The sequence below is a fragment of the Ascaphus truei genome, chromosome 6 (assembly GCF_040206685.1).
Source record: "Ascaphus truei isolate aAscTru1 chromosome 6, aAscTru1.hap1, whole genome shotgun sequence".
Lineage (NCBI taxonomy): Eukaryota > Metazoa > Chordata > Amphibia > Anura > Ascaphidae > Ascaphus > Ascaphus truei.
In genome coordinates this window covers 91,491,169-91,511,030 of record NC_134488.1, presented here as the reverse complement: position 1 = coordinate 91,511,030, position 19,862 = coordinate 91,491,169, and the positions used below count along the sequence as shown (strand labels likewise).

Here is a 19,862-nt window from a genome sequence, read left to right as displayed (position 1 = left end):
GCTGATTGATTGGGGAGGGGGAGGGTCATGTGACTGCTTTATCTGTATAATACCAACACCTTTCCTGCATCTTTGCAGGAACTGCATTAGGCATTAGACAGTGAGGCATTTAAAGTGAGCTTTTTAAGCGATAAATACAGTTAGACTATAGTTTGACTAGAGGTGACTGGGGACTGGATCTACTGCAAACTCTTTTACTCAAGACAACAAACGGTAAGCTATTCAGATCACACTATGATCCCAAGCTTGCTAACCTGCCTATTTCAACCCCCCCACCCCTTTACAACTTATTTACTGCAGTCTCTCCCATAACTGACTGCACAATACACTGAAACCCTGAACTGACTCTAGCATTGCAATACAGCTAAACATTTGACAAGGAACAGGCACACACCTGCTGTTTAGTCTTCTCACACTCACTCTGCTCACAACAGCTCCTTGCAGCATTGCCTACCTCTGGCATCATGAACCTGCTATGTATTTTAACTTTTTTCTTTCTCCTGGCCTCATGGAGATGTTACTCCCTCTACCCACTACAAACTCCTCCATCCTGGCCCACACCCAACATCACCATACACCCTGGACTACTCAAAAGCCTTGCACTATCTACTGAATGTTGGTGGAGAACTCTAAAAACCAGCACACCAACCACTGCTCACTCAAATGGCAAACACCACAAATCTACAACTTGCAAACAACTAACCAAATTTCTACTCATACTATTACTCTCTTTAGCAGGTGATATTGAACCTAACCCAGGTCCTCCCATTTCAGCGCTGTCCCATGCCCCTGAGAATTCCACCTTTAAATTTCCAAAAAGGGCTATCTGTCGCCCATATAAACATACGGAGCCTGCTGCCCAAACTGGACGAACTAAGGGCATGGTGCCTTATGCATAAACCCAAAGCCATCGTTCTTACAGAAACATGGCTATCCCCTAAAACTCCTGATGCAAATATTGCCATTCAGGGATACTCCATTTTTTGGAGAGATAGCTTAAAGAGAGGAGGAGGGGTGTTATTTTATATTGCAGACACATTACAATTTACACTGTTAAATTGCCCACCAAGCCCACCCTCTTTTGAAATTCTAGTTGGCAAAATCTGCCTCCCCTTTTCTAAGCCCATCTTGCTTGTTGGCATCTACCGCCCCCCTAAAGCCCCTCTGCAATCCTTGACTGATATCACCCAATTTCTTGGCTCCATTTCCTCTCTGAATGAGAAGAGTGAGCTGCTAGTTCTTGGGGATTTTAACTTCAATTGGCTTGACCCTAAAAACCACAAAATCCAGATACAACTCAAGTCACTTAACCTATCGCAACTCATTTCCCAACCCACACGGATAAACCTGAAATCGCATAACCATTCCTTGCTTGACTGGATTCTCTCCTCAAATCCCAGCAGAATCCAATCCTCTGGCATCCTTCCTGATATTTTCAGTGACCATGCAATAGTGTACTGTGTAAGGAAAATTAAACCGCCCCATTCAAGCCCTAAAGTTCTCCTCACTAGAACATTTAAAAACTTTAACCCACAACAGTTTCTGGATGACCTTACCAACTGCCCATGGCACAGAATCGATTTAATTCCCGACCCTGATTCTGCGCTCGACTATTTCCAATCCGAGTTCTTAAAACTCTGCGATACCCATGCTCCACTACACAAAATAAGGGTACGGGGGGCCCACCTTCCATGGGTTACACCTGACCTTATAGCACTCTACCAGTTCAGGGATGCCTTGTGGAAAAGCTACAAAGTAACTGGCACTACCAAGGATCTCAATCACTACAGATGCATGCGGAACATGTGCACAAGGCAAACAAGGCATGCAAAAGCACAGTATTACTCTGACAATCTCCACCAGAATACATCAAACCCAGCTAACTTCTGGAAGGTTATCAACCATATATTCCAGCCTCCTAACCATCAACAACCAAGTAATATCACTAAGGGGGATATTACTCTGACAAACCCCACCGACATCGCAAATGCATTCAATGATTACTTTGTGGGGTGTGCCACTAACTTATTAGCGAAACGCAGCACAAACCCCAAACATGAATCTCATCCTGGGAGTATCCCTACAGTCCCACCCCCTCCCAACACTGCCCACAATTTTCAATTTGGCCCAGTATCTGAAGAGGAGATTATACAAGCGCTCCTCAAACTAAAACTAAGCAGCCAATGTGGACCCGACTTACTACAATCTAGGTTCCTACGACTTGCTGCCCCAGCCATTGCCAAACCAATTGGGTCCATAGTCAATTCTATCCTGTCTGCAGGCCATATCCCTAAGACCTGGAAAACTGCCAGAGTTTTCCCCAATCTTCAAAAGTGGGGACAAAAACACTGTCTCAAACTACAGGCCAATCTCACTTCTCCCAATTCTATCCGAAGTCATGGAAAAATGTGTCCACTCCCAATTAAGCGATTTCTACACCAAGACAAATTTCCCTAGCCAATTCCAATCTGGATTTCGCCCCAAACACTCCACCGTAACTACCCTGCTAAAAGTTTGCAATGAAATCCAGTGTGGAATGGAACGGGGACAACTCACTGGTGCAGTATTCCTAGATTTTGCAAAGGCTTTTGACACAGGAGATCATGCTATCCTGCTTAACAAACTCCAGAGCTCTGGAATAGGGAAACATGCTTTAAACTGGTTTCAGTCCTACCTATCAGGAAGATCCCAACATGTGTCCATTTCAGGCTCTAACTCCAACCCCCTGGATATCACCTGTGGTGTCCCGCAAGGCTCTGTTCTGGGGCCCCTACTCTTCTCAGTGTTCATTAATGATCTTCCCACAGCTTGTAAGGAAGCCTCAATACACATGTATGCAGATGACACAATCCTATATGCACACAGTCATAGCCTCTCTGACCTTCAACACATACTTCAGTCTGACTTTTTGAGACTCGAAAACTGGATTTCCCAAAACAAACTGTTTTTAAACACTGACAAGACTGTAACAATGGTATTTGGGACCAAGACTAAATTTGTAAAGCTTCCAGTGACTGAGCTCCTGATTCGAACCAACGCTAACACCACCCTAACACCTGTCACTAGTTTTAAATACCTGGGCTTATGGTTTGACTCCCACTTAACATTCGGGATGCACATTGATACCCTGACAACCAAGACCTATGCCAAACTAGGGGTACTTTACAGGAACAAATCCTCCCTAAGTCTCCTGGTCAGAAAGCGTATCGCACAGCAGATGCTAATGCCAATTATTGACTATGGAGACATAGTATATGGCTCGGCTCCTCAAACCCACCTTAGCAAACTTGACACCCTCTACAATTCAATTTGTCGTTTTGTTCTCCAATGCAACTACAACACACATCACTGCAAAATGCTCAAAGAACTAGATTGGTCAACACTAGAGTCTAGGCGCAAAGTTCACCTTTCCTGTCTTGCCTTTAAATTCTTCGTGGGCAAGCTACCCAGCTACCTGAACAAGCTCCTCACCCCTACCACCTGCAGCACTTATCACCTGAGATCAGACTCCAAAAGACTATTCATGGTCCCAAGGCTCAACAAAGTATCCGGACATTCCTCCTTCTCCTTCCGTGCACCCCAAAACTGGAACAACCTACCAGAGACTCTCACATCCACCACCAGTTTAAGTTCTTTCAAATCTAAGGCTGTCTCACATTTTAACCTGGTCTGTAACTGTTTCATACGCTCATAATATACATTTTCTTTAACTGTGCACACAATGTCTTGTATATAATGTATACCCTGTTCATTTATGTAACTGTACTTGTAACCATGTACTATTTGTTTTACTGTGTGCCCAGGACATACTTGAAAACGAGAGGTAACTCTCAATGTATTACTTCCTGGTAAAATATTTTATAAATAAATATATAATGAAGCTGTTGAAGTATTAAATAAAGAAGGAGACCCCAGTATTCCTGATGGGACGGAGTCATCCAAAACAAAAAGGCGGAAAAAGAAAAGCGGTTCTTCACTTACCGTGGAAGGAACAGACACGTCCGCAGACCCTGTGGAGAAAAAGGGGGACCGAGATGCCCTGCAGCCTAGAGAAAATGGAGAACTCGTCCCGCGGATAACCGAATATCCAGAGGGCCCAAGGCAGAAGTCGTGTACCCCAAAGAAGTGTCTGTCCGGTGCCAACAGTGAGGAACCCTCAACCAACCATCCCAGGGAAGCGGAGCCGGAACCAGTGAGTGTCGATCCCTTGACCAGCCCAGGCGTGACTGTGATATACTCCGTGAACAATTGAAACAAAAGAAAGATGATTACGCGGAGCTACTGAAAGATAATGCTGAGTTACAGAAGACGGTGCTCGCAATGTACTCTGCAGCCAGGACAGAATTGGACGATCTCAAGACTGAGCTAGATACTGCAAATGCTACTATTTCCGCCATGGATGAAATGCAGAGCCAATCTGATAAAATGATGGCTATGCTAAAGCGGAAGTATGAGGAGGCACTGAAGCAGATGACAGTCTTTTAGCAAGAGGTTCACACTCTTCGCATAGAGCTGAATGCCTCACAACATGAGGTCAACAGTGTCCGGACAGAGGTGGACGTATCTCAGCAAGAGGTTCAGACACTCCGCAGAGCACTGGATGCCTCACATCATGAGACCAACAGCTGCCGCACAGACCTGGAAGTTTCCAGAAAGGAACTACACAGTCTCACTGAGGAGCTGGACATATCTAAAGAAACGATTGTCAATCTTAAGACAGATCTCAAAGTCTCTCAGAAGGAGCTTCAGACCCTCAACCTAGAGAAGGAAATCTCACGCCAGGAGACTGTCATTCTCAAAGCAGATGTGCGTAAATGGAAGTAGGACTGCAAGGAGGCCCTGTATAGTACAGAGACTGAAAAAGGAGAAAATTTAAGATTAAAAAGAGAAAACTTAAAACGGGAAGAAGAAAATTTTCATTTGACACACGAAGTCAAGGAAAAGAATGAAAAGCTACACGAGCTTAAGGAAATAAATAGACTTTTGGAAGGGGAGAAGTTTGAAGCAGAGCACCGACTGCAGAACCAACTGCAAGGTCTGCGTACGCACCTCGAGAAGGCTGAGGAGAAGCAGCGAACTCTGCAGGAAGAAAATCTGCAGGCTGTTAAAGAAATTCAAGTGCTGCAGGAACGTCTGATGACCCAGTATGTCCCCGCAAAGCAGCATGAGAAACTGAAGGCTACCTTGAGCGTCACGAAAGCATCGCTAGAGGCCAAGCTTAAAACATAGGTGACCCGGCACAAAAGGGAGCGCAAGAAGGTCCAGAAACTAAAACAAGTAACTGTGGCCCGAGCAAAGAAATTCATAGTGCTTCACAATGCAATAAAAATGTGGAAGCAAGCTCAGAGAAAGCAAAGCGTGCAGATAAATTCCCTGAGAAGAGACTTGCAAGACACACGCAAAAAACAGGGATCTCTCGCGGATGAGATTACAGTCCTACAAGTACAAGTATTGACCCTGACTAAGCGTCAGTATCCCACAGCCACAAAAACCCATGAAGACAAGGGCACAGTGAGAGCTGGGAATACCGCTCATCTGAAAGACAAGGTTGCAAAATTTGAACCACCTAAACAAGCACTAGCAAAACCTTCAGCCACCCAACAGGCAACAAAAGAAGGTACACGTGCTGAATCAAAACCAGAAGAATCCTTAGCTGATACAGCTGAAAAGATGGGACATTCTCTGGAAGTGGGTGTGGAATTGCAACTTAATCCCAAAGAGGCTGAACTAGCAACCCCATTGAGTGGGAAAAGGGCACAGAGACAGCTTCAAGAGCAGAAAACTCAAAGGGCTGTTTTTAAATGCTCTGCAACTGCTGCTATACAGTCTGCCTACAATAAGACAAGCACCCGACGCGAGGGAAATCTCATGACCGCGCACATAGCAAAAAGACTGTACTTAGAAAAAGTCCTCCTCAAGCGACTGAAGAGTGCTGATCTCAAGCACCTTCGGGAGGAGACACGAATGAACTGGAGAAAGGGCTCCGATCCCAGAGGGACTGAGGGTTCTCTTCCTCCATCCACTCTCATTCAAGTCACAGAGATATCTAGAATGAGAGTGGAAGGATGGGCTTTGGCCGTGGCAAGCCCGAGCTTCCCACAAACAGGGGAGGTATGTAACAGGGGAGTTATCCCTGTTCTGGTAATGTGCCTCTAATCCAGCAGTGTGGTGGTTTAACTGCTGGTAGTCAATTAACAAACACCACCTGCCTGATTAGATTGCTTAGAAAAGCCTGTCTTTTGAGACAGGTAGTGAGACTCCTTAGCTCACACCTGAGCTGAACTTGGAGACAGAGCAGAAATTCCTTAGTCCACAACTGGGCTGAACCAAGGAAGGACAGATGTCTTGAGCATCAAGCTGACCACAAGACAAAGGGGACAAGATTCTAACCTGGAGCCTGATATTTCCTGTGCACACAAGGGTGCGGTTCCAAGAGAGCAGAGAAGCTTCCCCTACAGCAGCCCAGCTTACAGATAAGACTTTCATTGATAAGACTTTTTATATCTGTTCATTACATAATATAAGTTTGGGGCTGGGAGACATGCTTATCTAAAGTGAGTGTGGACTGCGTAGTATTTCCCTAGAAATACTCCCAAGTGAATAGAAGCTTTGTTTACCCCTTGTTTGGATGGTTTCCTGATGTTAAGGAAACAGGCGCAATAAAAGCCTTATTTAATTTCACCATAAGCAGTCTCCCTTGCATACCTCTGTGAGCGTCCGCCTACACAGTCCATAAGACTTTTATGTATACTATTTATACTCACAATCCTTTACATCAGGGCCTACTGTATTGTCCCGTAATTAGGAAAAACCATGGCATTATTACAAAGGGAATAATCACATTTTAATTTGTATTTTATTATCATAGACATTCATCAATCATTGTAATATGCTCCTTTTTTTTATACTCAATTAGGTCTTGGGCAGCTCGCACAGGCTGAGCACTACCTTTCTGAAGCTTATTGGACAGTGCTCAAAACTTCCGACTGCAGCAACACAATCCGATCGAAACTACACCGCAACCTGGGCCTGCTCTTTAGTGCAAAAGGAGACTTTGAAGAATCACTGCGTCATCTTTCTAATGATGTAAGGGGAATTTGATCTGATGAATGTAACTCAATAATAAACACACACACACACACACACACACACACACACATATATATTGTATTGTATTGTATTGTATTGTTTGTCTTTATTTATATTGCGCCATTAATGTACATAGCGCTTCACAGTAGTAATACATGTGGTAATCAAATAAATAACAGATAATATAAATAACAGATCATGGGAATAAGTGCTTTAGACATATATATATATATATATATATATATATATATATATATATATATATATATATATATATATATATATATATATATATATATATATAGCAGAAAATAGCCATGTTAGTCCAGTTGCGATAGTGCAGAATAAATGAGTTCTTCAGTATTAGGTGATACCTTTTTTATTGGACTAACAATTTATGTCATAGGACAAGCTTTCGAGAGTTCTCCTCTCTTCTTCAGGTCAAGCAATACTGATATACAAAGGAATCTATGGCTAAAACAGTGTAGAGAGGAAAAAACAACAGATCGTTACTGTAGATAAGGTAGGGTGTTAAAAGTGTTTGAAGCCAGGGGATGGTGACAAGGAAAGGTGGGGAGGGGGAGGGATGCTGGGGGGGAAGAGAAAGTGTGTACATATCTGTTGTTTTTTTGTTTATTTTTCTCTGTACACTGTTTTAGCCATAGATTCCTGTGTATATCAGTATTGCTGACCTGAAGAAGAGAGGAGAACTTTCGTAAGCTTGTCCTATGACATAAATTGTTTGTCCAATAAAAAAGGTATCACCTAATACTGAAGAACTCATTTATTCTGCACTATATATATATATATATATATATATATATATATATATATATATATATATATATATATATATATATATATATACAGGGCTCTACATATTAAGGTGCCGAAGCCAGCGTTTGTTTGTTTTTAAAAATACATTTAAAGCATCTTTTACCATGTACAGTACCTCTATAAACAGCAGTGTATCAAATAACTTTGCCCTGCTTTTGCCTCACTTTCTTCATACAAACTAAACAAGGGAGCACAAGGGGACTTTACCACAAAGGGTTACTTAAACATCCATGATTAAGATATATATTGTGATACCATCACTGTCCTCTAGGTGCTGGAATAGGGCAGCTATGAGAATTTTTCAGCTCTCAGAGAATCAATCTTCCTTAGAGTAGCTAGATCAGCTGCAGCTATTCAGCCTGGTCTGACTGGACAAGGAAGTGTTTTAAAAGACACAGGAAGCTGCCAGAGTATGAGCCAGAGAGAGATTGCTGTCCCAGAGAAGGGACAGAGAAAGTGCTCCCCAGCCTAGGAAGGAAGGCTGGCACAGTTCCTTAGACCCGCTGGACGGTGGTCATGGAGTCTGCTGGGACTGCCTGGGTTTGAATCCCAGAGAGAAGGAAGGACGACAGACCGTGCTGAAGCGTGGATGTCCTGTCCTTGACAGTGGACGTGCAGAGGAGAGTTTCTCTGAGCTCACGCGAGGCCGAGTTCCCCTAGGAAGGAAGGATGCAAGGCCGTGCTGAAGCTGGGACATCTGTTCCAAACCCTGGACTAACAGATAAGGAAAACCCTTTATTGTGTGCAGAGACTGTATACATTGTTGCATATACCAGGGCATGTTTTGGGGGTGGAAACCAGCTTAGCTGGCCATCCAAGTAGGGAGGGCGAAAGCTACAGTGTAGTTAGTTTTCTCTAAAGGGAATAGGTGTTATTTTTATGTTTTGTTTTGACTTAAAGGGACAGTGGGCCTGTTGGTGTATGATTAATTCCCTGTAAATAAACCCCATATAGAGAAATACAGTGTTCCCGGCCTTAAATTGGGACTAAAAGAGACTGCAACGTGGTATGGGCATCACAATATATATGGTGGTTGATTTACACTGTTTTTGGCCTTACTTAATTTAAATATATGTAATGAATTGAACAGACAACCAGGTTTTTCACTAAAATGACAAATATATAACTGCTAATTATTCCCATTCATTTTAGGTTTACTTTGCCAGTACTGTGTCAGGAACTAATGATATTAGTGCCTCAGGAGGATATTTCCACATGGCCAATATTTTCTTCTGGCAGAATAAAATGAACATTGCAGATTCTTTGTATTCCGAGGTTAGTAGGGTGTTATTAGCATTGTTTACCCACAGGTCTTAATAGTTATATGGTTAATCGTTAATAGCAACAGTAGCGAACATGATTATATATTTAAAAAACCCTGATTATGAACACTGTGGGTTATAATTATCTTACTTTCTTACTTACTTTATACTTTGTGTGTTTAAAATACAAATATATTGGTGTTGTGAATACACACAAAATTGTCTCTTGCAAGAGAATATTTGGGGGCCTATTTACTAAGCATCGCAAACAACTTTTCTGTCGCAAAATTGGCGCACAGAAATCTTACTTTAATTTGCGCTTCTTTGTGCCTATGTACTGACCTGAAATGTCTTCAACCAAAAACATTTGTGTTTCATTTTTCGTGGTGCACAGAATTGGATTGTGCGTGTTATAGAAATATTAATGATTTGTACTAAAGAAATAATGTTTGTGTACACAATAAAAAAAGTAGAAAGTGTGTTAAAATGATCAGACTGTTTGTATTGTTAGCGCAGAATTACATTTTTATGTATCAACAAAATATTTATTTGACACGGCATGGATTTTTTATTATGAAGGTTACCAAAATGTATTCTTTTAACAGTATGGCTGTTATAAATAATATTACACTGATCAATTATATTTCCTAACTAGTTATAAATAAAATAAAAATACACATAATTCTGTTTTAATTTAAGCTGTATAAGCTGACACGATGCATCAAACATCATTTCAAACTGCAAATTATGTATGAAGCCTTCATACACACAACACATAGTTTCTGAAGGTTTGTATGACTTTAGCACTAGCATTTTGACACACAAAAGAAGTTTAAAATCTGGTCTTAGCATATAGGCCTCTTTGTGTGGATTCACAATAACAAAATAATTTAATTATGAATGCTGCACTCAGACTTAATTTGTTGTACACTTCCTGGGCAATTACAGATATTTAGCAATGATGCACCCGAGACAAGCAGGTTGCATTCTATGAATGAAGTTGGATGTCTCAGGAGCTGAACTGTGTTATCTCCATAGTGGGTGCTGGTATCCCCTTCATGTTTAAATGTCCCTCATCAATTAGGCCAATATGAAGCTGGATGACATCACGGCTTCCTATAGCCCGCAAGACGCGGGACATTTAAAGCCGCCATTATGTTAGCCCCAACAATCCATGTCGGAGCTGCCACCTGTAGAGATACCGGCACCCTCTACGAAGGTAAGTATCTCAGGAAGCAGGGGGTCCCCTGAACTGAAATGAACACAATTCAGCTTCGGAGACCCTCTGCTTTAATCCTATAACTAAAACAAATAAATACAAAAAAGGATAAACTGCAACCTGGCGTGCTGCTTTAAGAATACAGGCAGTCCTCGGTTATCCAACGGAATCCGTTCTGGAAAAAGCGTTGGATAATGGAATCGTTGTAAAGTGAGTCCCATGTTAATCAGTGGCGGTGAGCGTCGGATAAGGCATTCAGGTGTCGGAAAACGGCCCATAGGGTTGCATTGTAAAGCGTCAGATATGCCATCTGCCGTAAAGTGAAACGACAGATAGCAAGGACCACCTGTAGTAACAAAGGCCAACAGTATATGTATATAAATCATAATCATCGTACAATAATTCCTAAAGCAAACTGAAACATGGCAATAGATCATTCTATAATTTTGCAATGGGTGACTTGCTTGCCCATTACAGGTTGTCTCTTTACTTATTGTTGCAGGCGACGGATATATGGCATGCTCACTTAAGCAGACTAGTTCAAGTTCAGATAAACGCATCAATGAGAAGCGAGTCTGCATTGATTGATGACACCGATCCAGAGAGTCTAGGTACAAGACATTTGAAGTGACTTTTCCTGAGCCCTGTAGATATATATTTGCATGTTCAAAACATTGGGATTTTAGGCAAAAGCGCTACATACATGAGTTTGGATGTGTCATTGTAAGTATAGACAATGCCATGGGCAGAATTTTGCTGTATTTCCAGTACATTGGATCTCTTTCCAATGCAAACAGGTGGATTGAGCCTTTCTGCAGAAGACAGTATTACATTTCTCAGTTGTATAAATGGTTTGGCAATGTCATTAGTTCTACTAGTATACAATTAAAACATGTCAGACGGATGTTCCACAACAGGGCATAAGGTCCCAGTATAAAAATTAGGGGACTCCTTGTGCAACCCTCAAAGTCTGGGTACAGGCAGTGTTTAGTAGTATCCCATGTATAGGAAGGAGCTTATTGCTACAATTTGAACTTGTGGCTATTGGGCGGCTCTCAGAGTGGACATAGAGGAAAGAAGCAGACCGATGGGGAATGGTAACTGGAACTTTTACCTCTAACATACTAGACAATTTAGGATAGTTAGATCTTAAAAAAAGAAGTGCTGGGATTAAGACACAAAAGTGCAGAAATAATTCATGGAAGAAGCGGATTGTGTGACCAAACGCTCTGAATGATCTGGAGTCCCATGGAGGAAACCATAGCAGCTTGGAAAAGCTTAAATAGTTATCCTCAGATTAAGGGGCCTATTCACAAAGCAGTGATAAGTGGGTTTTCTGGGGGCTATGCACAAAGCAGCGGTAAGTGCTTTTAAGTGAGATAAATGCCTTTATAGCGTGATACTGCCTGCTGTGAGATTCACAAAGCAGTGATAACAGTGCAGTATCGCGCTATAATGGCTTTTAATCTCACTTAAAAGCACTTATCACAGCTTTGTGAATATCACAGCAGGCAGTATCACACTTTAAAGGCATTTATCTCACTTAAAAGCAGTTATCACTGCTTAGTGCATAGCCCCCTAAGGGTGTAACTGTAATGGTTATGCTCACCACAATCCGGGACCAGACCGCGGGGCTGAGGTGGGGATGTGTAAACACTGACCTTAGACCATGGAACCAGTTCTGGGTTGTGCAGTCCGTAGTCAAACATTGCCGGGTCAGGGTTGTAGAGTGCATGGTAATCTGTAGACAAGCTGGGGTCAGGGTCGGCAGCATAGGAGCGATGGTCGTGGTCACGAGCTGAGGTCGTCATCAGGAAATCTTGGGTGAAGCTGCTTCAGCATAGATAGCAGTAAACTGAGCGGGGCCGCTTCAGCGTAGAAGTTAGGAAACTTGAGTGAAGCTGCTTCAGCGTAGCAGGGCTTCTGGAAGGAGGGAACAGGAACAGAAGGAGAGAAGGCCACGGGAAGCCAGGGGTGCAGACACGTCACAGGAAATGCTGAGGACATCAGCGTAGCCGCTTCAGCGCGGCAGAGGCGAAGACTGCCAGGAACAAGGAGTAGCACCGGGGCTACCGAACAGGAAGGCCTTGGAAGCAGGAGGATTGAGTGGAGAGACTCATGCACAAGGAGGCCAAGTCTGGCCAATCAGAGGCGTCTGTGACAAGCACAGTTACTTGCAGCAAGAAAGCAAAGTCTTTGTTCAGCCATGAGGAAGTGAAAGAGCAGGGTTTAAATAGGAGAGATGCATGACTGGGATTGAGAGGCGGAGCGGAGGTGCGGCCTCTGCGGAGACTGAGATTGGCTGCAATGTCAGGATGCAAGATGTCACGTGTGCGCGCGGCCGGGGGCGGAGCTATGCTCCGTGGTACGCCTTGAAGAGCTGCGGGTGCGCGTGCTCTGTAAACAGAGCTGGGGTGTGTGCATGGCTACAGACCGGAGCGGAAGGTGCAGCAGTGACAGGTAAGGAGGGAACATGCCACAGGGGACGTGTTCCCTGATTCCTTACAGTAACATGTAATGACCCCGTCACTGGGTTGTGACTTAAATTGACCGGAGTGCTTCTGCTCTGTAACTTGATTAAGTGTTTTTGTCTTCTTTCTGTTATATGATGAAGCTGTATCTGGTGGGAAATGTGCTACTCTCAGTACTACGTTGTAGTGCAGCATCAGCCTCACAGGTGTTTTTAAGATTCTTAATTTATGTTTGTGGCCTGGCTAAAATATTTTTGGTGGGTTGGTACTTTTACAAGTAAAGCCAGATTTCCACTTAAACATGCATCAAAACAAGATCCCAAATGGGATACGTGACCCTGCTCAGCTAAATGGTAGTTAATGTAGTAGAAAATCTATCAGAAGGGGTTGGGTGGCAGCAAGAAATTGATATGATGCATATACAGAGAGAGAAGAAAAACTGTTTCCATAGGGTTGCACTCCTGAATATATCACGCACACAGGTAGTTATTTTTTTTAACTTTTAATAAACATATATACAAAAGACATACAATTCTGGATAATGTGCCAGAAACTAGAATCACAGAACGAAATTAAAAACAATTAAAAATTAAAAAAGCTAAGTGCGTCCTTCGAAGGGGGTCCTACAGCACAATCCTACCACAAAAGTTGTCTGGAAGAGAGCCTATCCTAGTTATAATATAAATATCAGGCTCTGTACATTATTGAAGACTGTGGACTGCTATATCTGGTAGAATTTTTTTCTTTTATTCTCATTGTTTTTTTTATTGATTTTCCAATATTGCTGGTAAACATGACAGATTTCAACACATCTTTACAATTCTCCATGTTTATACTTAAAAAGGAGTAGAAAGGTATAAATCAGATACTTAAGCTCTGATAGATTTTTTTGCAGTCCGGACTGTTTAGCGCCAGAGCCCGGCTCCAGCGACCGGCTCCAGCTCGCGCTTCTGTGGTGAGTGCCTGTCTACCCCTTTACAGCCTATTGCCCAGCGATTGGTACTTTGACTATTTTTAATCACCCATATTTTATTGGAGGCTTAATTTTAAGGTTACACATCAAGTTTATTATGGGGCTTGTATTAATCCCTGGTGCGCTGTGTGTGTATTGTTTTCCTCTCCATGTTTATACTTAAAAAGAAGTCGAAAGGTATAAATCAGATACTTAAGCTCTGATAGATTTTTTTTTAAGTGAGTTGTGATAAATTCACAACCTATGCGGCACGCACCCGCTATGGAGCCAATGTCCCGTGTGGGTGACGTCAAATGTACGTTTCACCAATCTTCTTTATTGGGGATCGTTAGTGTCTGGCACATTATCCAGAATTGTATGTCTTTCGTATATATGTTTATTAAAAGTACATTTTTTAACTACTTTTGTGGGTTATACTGTATATTCCGGAGTGTAGCCTTTATGACTTATAGAAACACTTTTTCTTTCTTCTCTCCCTGTATATAACAACACAGGTTCCAGAACACAAATAAATTCAGGGATATGCGAATAAAAAAAATTAAAATAGTGCAATACAATAAAAAATAATTGCAATGACTATGTGGTAAGTAAATATCCCACTCACATGTTCCGTGAGGGGTTCAAGAGGTGTGGCTATCTAGGGCAGGGTTGCTCAAACTGGGGGCCGGGCCCCCCCCCCCTGATTTTTTTGGGCGGCGCGGGGGTTACAAAGGCCCTGCACTCTTCAGCACCAGGCCTCTGTATCTCACTTAACACACGTTTTGTCAATTGGATGTAGCATTAGGCACCCCTGTCTTTTGTTTTTCTCTGTATCTCACTTACCTAAATTCAGCTGGCTTCAGGCGATGCGTCGCCATGGCAAAACAGTGTGAAATGACGCCGCGGGGGTCATGTGACATCACATGATCCCCGCTGCGTCATTTGACACCGGATTAAAAGTAAGTGGGGGGGTGCGACACTGGGAGAGAGCAGACAGGGGGGTGCAGCACAGAAAGTTTGCACACCCCTGACTTAGAGTGACCAACTCGTATGACCATCCAGGCCCCAATAAGAACAAAAGTTCAGGCGTTGAGATCACCCAGGGTGAGATTCTGGAAGAGATGCAGCAGTTTCACGGCCGTTCACAGCAGAAGATGTTACCACCCGGGGACAGAGGAACCAATTCTCACCTGCGAACATCTCCAAAAACACCTGAGTAATCCTCCAAACGCCAGCGTTACTCCTCCCTACTCGTTTCACTCTTTATGAGCTTCCTCAAGGGCTTTCCACAATGGAGCCAACGTCACGTGTGGGTGATGTCAAATGCACCCAATGTACGTTTCACCAATCGGCTTCATCAGAGGTCGTTCGTTTCTGGCACATTATCCAGAATTGTATGTCTTTCACATATATGTTTATTAAAAGTGAATTTTTAAACTACTTTTGTGGGTTATATATTCAAGAGTGCAGTCCTAGAGAAACACTTTTTCTTCTCTCCCTGTATATAAACCTGTATCAAACCTAACTTACACTAGGTGTATTAAAACATTGAAGTATGATCCAAGAACTTTACGGTCTGTATATATGGCAAATTAACAATCCTCCTGACTCATTCTTTTTCGTTATCACGTACTGTAGATGAGAACCAAGAAGCTGAAGCACGTCAAATCCTCAGTGCTATACTTTATACAAGAGAGCAGGCTCCCAAAAAGAAGCCACTGAAGATGGTAAAGACACTGCATGCTCTTACTATGCTTTACTTCTTGTCTATGGATTTACAAAAGGTAACTTTACGCATGGCTAATTATGTACCGTAATATTGATTATGTGAAGCCTTATTCTTAGAGCAAATGTCTTTACACTCATCAGTCAACTGTGTTCTCTCTCTCTGTATATTATATATATATATATATATATATATATATATATATATATATATATATATATGTGTGTGTACATATATATATATAAGGTCACTTTCAGTGTTTCCCCCAGGAAATGGAAATTGTTTCTGTTTTATAGAATATATAATTTACTTAATATGGTAATATATAAATGTGACTGTGTTATGTAAAAACTGTTTATTATTAAATAAACTGTATTTATTTATATAACTATTTATTTCATATCAACAGAAATCTAACTTGACAATAGGGATTCTATATGTTCCTTGGTAAATTGAAACAATTTCTATGGTATTCTATGGTATTGTCTTAGAGATAATTAATTCAACAAGTGTTAGCAGTATATATAACAATCACATGATTTCCATAACTAAAATACCTTCACTAATTGGAAGCTGTTACATTATAGAGGGGAAATATTGAGAAGCAAATGTCACCAGCACATTGGATGAAACCAGCCCTCCACATATACATTTTTATTATTATTTGTGTAACACATGTTCCCCCACCCTCTGGGAGAGTTCACTGCTACACGGTGTGGTGTGGTGCATACCTGCTGGCTCACAGTTGACATGTAAAAGAGAAAAAACAAAGCGCACGACTCTCATAGTGTTAAAAAGTAATTATATTGTGACAATATTAAAGTGTAAATGATTGCACGTACAAGAAAACTTAGTCATAAAAGCAGGGCATGTTTAGGGTACATGTTACCACTCAGGAAGTAGATGACTTGCTTCGTGAGGATACATCAGCATACACTCCTTCTGGTCCAGGCAGGAAACCTTAACCCCAGTTGCTGCAAGTATATCCAGTCACGATTTGTAGCAATGTCAGTTACATAGTACCCACAGGGTTACAGATGAAGAAAGCAATGGAGCAAACTCTCCTATACCGATGGATCCACTCCAGCTGGGACCCGTCTGGAAGCAATAAAGCTCCGCCCCGTTGTGATCGTTAATTGGGGCACTGATGTCACCTCAGCTAGTCACGAGTCCACACCGGTCAATTAGGTGAAAAGCGATGGAAATAGGGTCCCGCAGGCAGCGTGTGGTGGGTACAAAGCACGGTAATGATTGCAGGAGAGTGTCCAGTACAAACACACAATCCTACGTGTTTCGTAGTGAACTACTTCGTCAGGGATGTCTAAATTAACTAGGCTAAAGGAATATATACCCTACACCAGCTTCACAATTGGTAGAAGAAAAAATCCAATTAGCCTATCATTGTTTAGGGCACGTAGCTGACACAGGTGCAGTCCTAACTAGCAAACATTTGCACAATACAAATTCCCATTTTATACATTCAAGAACAATCTTTATTATACATAAATGTTAAAAAAACAAATAGAAATTAAATAGCCTTAATATGATGGACACTGCAATGAGAAAAACATTATTAGTACATGTTAAAAAACATATTTGAGATAAAACCTAAATAAGATGTGGGGTTAGGATACCTAATAATTCTAAAATATAAATTAAACTAAAAAGAGGGTCATTACCAATGGAAACAAAAACACCAAATATCTCATAATAAGTAAAAATGCCTAAAATATGGTGAAAGCTTTTAACCAAAATCCTATTTAAATTAATAAAGTGACCAGACATCAAGCTCTTCATTTAAAACCCTGGGAGCCAATGTCTTAAGTTGATAAATCCAAAATGTTTCTTGTTTAGAAAGAGCCTTTAGTCTGTCACCCCCTCGTCTATTGGGGTGTACTACCTGACTACCTTTGTATTTCATTAAACTAGAATCACTCTGATGATGCAACTTAAAGTGGCGAGGAACACTATGCTTGTCAATACCCAATTTTATATTTCTTACATGTTCCAGAATTCTAGTTTTCAAAAAACGCTTCGTACAGCCCACATATTGGAATCCACAAGGGCACTCCAACATGTAGTTAGAGATAGAACAATGGTGCTCACAGTGCTGTATGTGTGCTTCTATGGAAGGGGAGAACACTGGGTATTAAGGCATCATAGATTATGTACTCAGTCCATAAAGATGGGGTGGGGGGCACCAGAAAGCCCTGAAGGTTGGGGAAGCAGCCCTAGGGCAACCTCCTTCACCTCATTGGGATAGCCCCCTATTTTTTAGGTACTCACTCCTTGTAGCCTCCAGAGTCTCCCTTCCAATGCGTGCCGCCGTGTGGTTCAAATGCAGAGATATGGTTGTGTAGCGCACAGCATCCAAAAACGAAGGCAGGTCTGGCGAAAACTTTCTTTATTTGAAGCAAGGCATAAAAAGAGGGACGCAGCCCTTCAACGCGTTTCGTGCAAAGCACTTTGTCAAGAAGTGCCTTTACACGATATACAGCCACTTAAATACAGGAGATCGCTCAACTCTCGCGAGATGCGATGACATCATCAGACCGCTATTAACCAATGAGACAACCAGACAACCATACCCCGCGCATGCGCGACGCGATCGAGCCCTGCACAACAACAATCACGGCAAACCATCTGTCTCACTGCAGTTGCGTGTATCTCAGCTGGTCTCCTGATTAGCGGTGTGTCTACCAGCTGAGATACACGCAACTGCAGTGAGACAGATGGTTTGCCGTGATTGTTGTTGTGCAGGGCTCGATCGCGTCGCGCATGCGCGGGGTATGGTTGTCTCATTGGTTAATAGCGGTCTGATGATGTCATCGCATCTCGCGAGAGTTGAGCGATCTCCTGTATTTAAGTGGCTGTATATCGTGTAAAGGCACTTCTTGACAAAGTGCTTTGCACGAAACGCGTTGAAGGGCTGCATCCCTCTTTTTATGCCTTGCTTCAAATAAAGAAAGTTTTCGCCAGACCTGCCTTCGTTTTTGGATGCTGTGCGCTACACAACCATATCTCTGCACTCCAACATGTAGACAACTTACGAAGTTTTGCAAGAGATACAGTCCTCTATAAGATGTTTTTGTGTAGTGATAGTTGATGTAACACATTTTCTGTCACTATGTAAATGACTGCACGCCCTACAATTGCCACAACTAAAGTTACCCACAGGATTGGAGATTAACCAAGTTTTCTCCACTATTTTGATGACACTCGGTCCTATGTCACTAGGTGCTAAATGATTCTTCAAATGTTTTGCTTTCCTGTAAATAAAACTTGGTTTGGCATTTAAATGTGGGCTTAAGACCGGATCATTTAATAATACAGTTCAATTTTTATTTATATGTAACGGGTATTCCACCCCACCCAATCTCATATATAGTGCGGGGGAGTAGAACATGTGGTGTTACCGGTGTGGTGCGTATACCTGCAGGCTCACAGGAGGTCTGAGCCTCCGCTAGTGAGAGCCTGGGGTGAATCCTCTGGAACGGATCTTCTTTCAGCGCCTCCACCTATGTAGGATTCTATGGAAGTGTAGAATGACCCTACATAGGAACCCAATCAGAAACCACACACACAGTGATTATATAATAACTAAGGACTTTACTTATGAACATAGGACATACGTGCATACTACATTAGTAACCAAGCTGTGTCCCTCTCTAGAGGAAACACCTATTGCGTCGCGCAGGACGCTTCCCAAACATCAGTGAACCCACCCATTGTCCAAAACCCCACCCAATGTCTCACACTCCCGCAGAGAGGCAATGGGTGACTGCGCAGTCACAGTTAGCTAAGGGCCCGGTGGTGCACTTATATTTTGATACCTTCCAAGCACTCCAGCACTCGGGTCGGCAACGATCTTCTCAAAGGGTCCGTCGACGAGGACTCCTCCAACCGAACTCCTGCAGACAGTAACACAGTCTCTGTGGACCCCAACGTGGGTCCAACCGCTTTCCGGGAACAGCAACGTGACACACCCTGCACTATAGGCCGTCCCTATAGCACAGCATCCTTAAGTGGCTTAAGGGTCAATCTCCTAGGGCATTCGGGGTTGCCTATCCTATATAGGTAGGTCTTGTACCCACCCTACTCATAATACGGGCCCTGGGCCATGGCTCCCCGGATTGGTTACCGCTATGAACCCCCCCAGTTGCCTCGTACTACGCGCAACGCCGCCCTGGGCAAGGGCTCCCCGGATTGGTTACCGCTATGAACCCCCCCCAGTTGCCTCGTCACTCGCAACACGGACCCTGGGCTATGGCTCCCCGGACTGGTTACCGCTATGAACCCCCCAGCT

General features: G+C 42.6%; 1 protein-coding gene across 1 annotated transcript in view; it reads left to right on the top strand.

Annotated features, from left to right (window-relative positions):
• ZMYND12 (zinc finger MYND-type containing 12) overlaps positions 1-19,862 on the top strand; it is a 37,050-nt gene that overhangs the window by 7,695 nt on the left and 9,493 nt on the right. The window contains exons 4-7 of the mRNA XM_075605097.1: positions 6,917-7,086; positions 9,079-9,201; positions 10,910-11,018; positions 15,469-15,614. Of these exons, the coding sequence (XP_075461212.1) occupies positions 6,917-7,086; positions 9,079-9,201; positions 10,910-11,018; positions 15,469-15,614 (548 nt within the window). The remainder of the gene's footprint in view (positions 1-6,916; positions 7,087-9,078; positions 9,202-10,909; positions 11,019-15,468; positions 15,615-19,862) is intronic.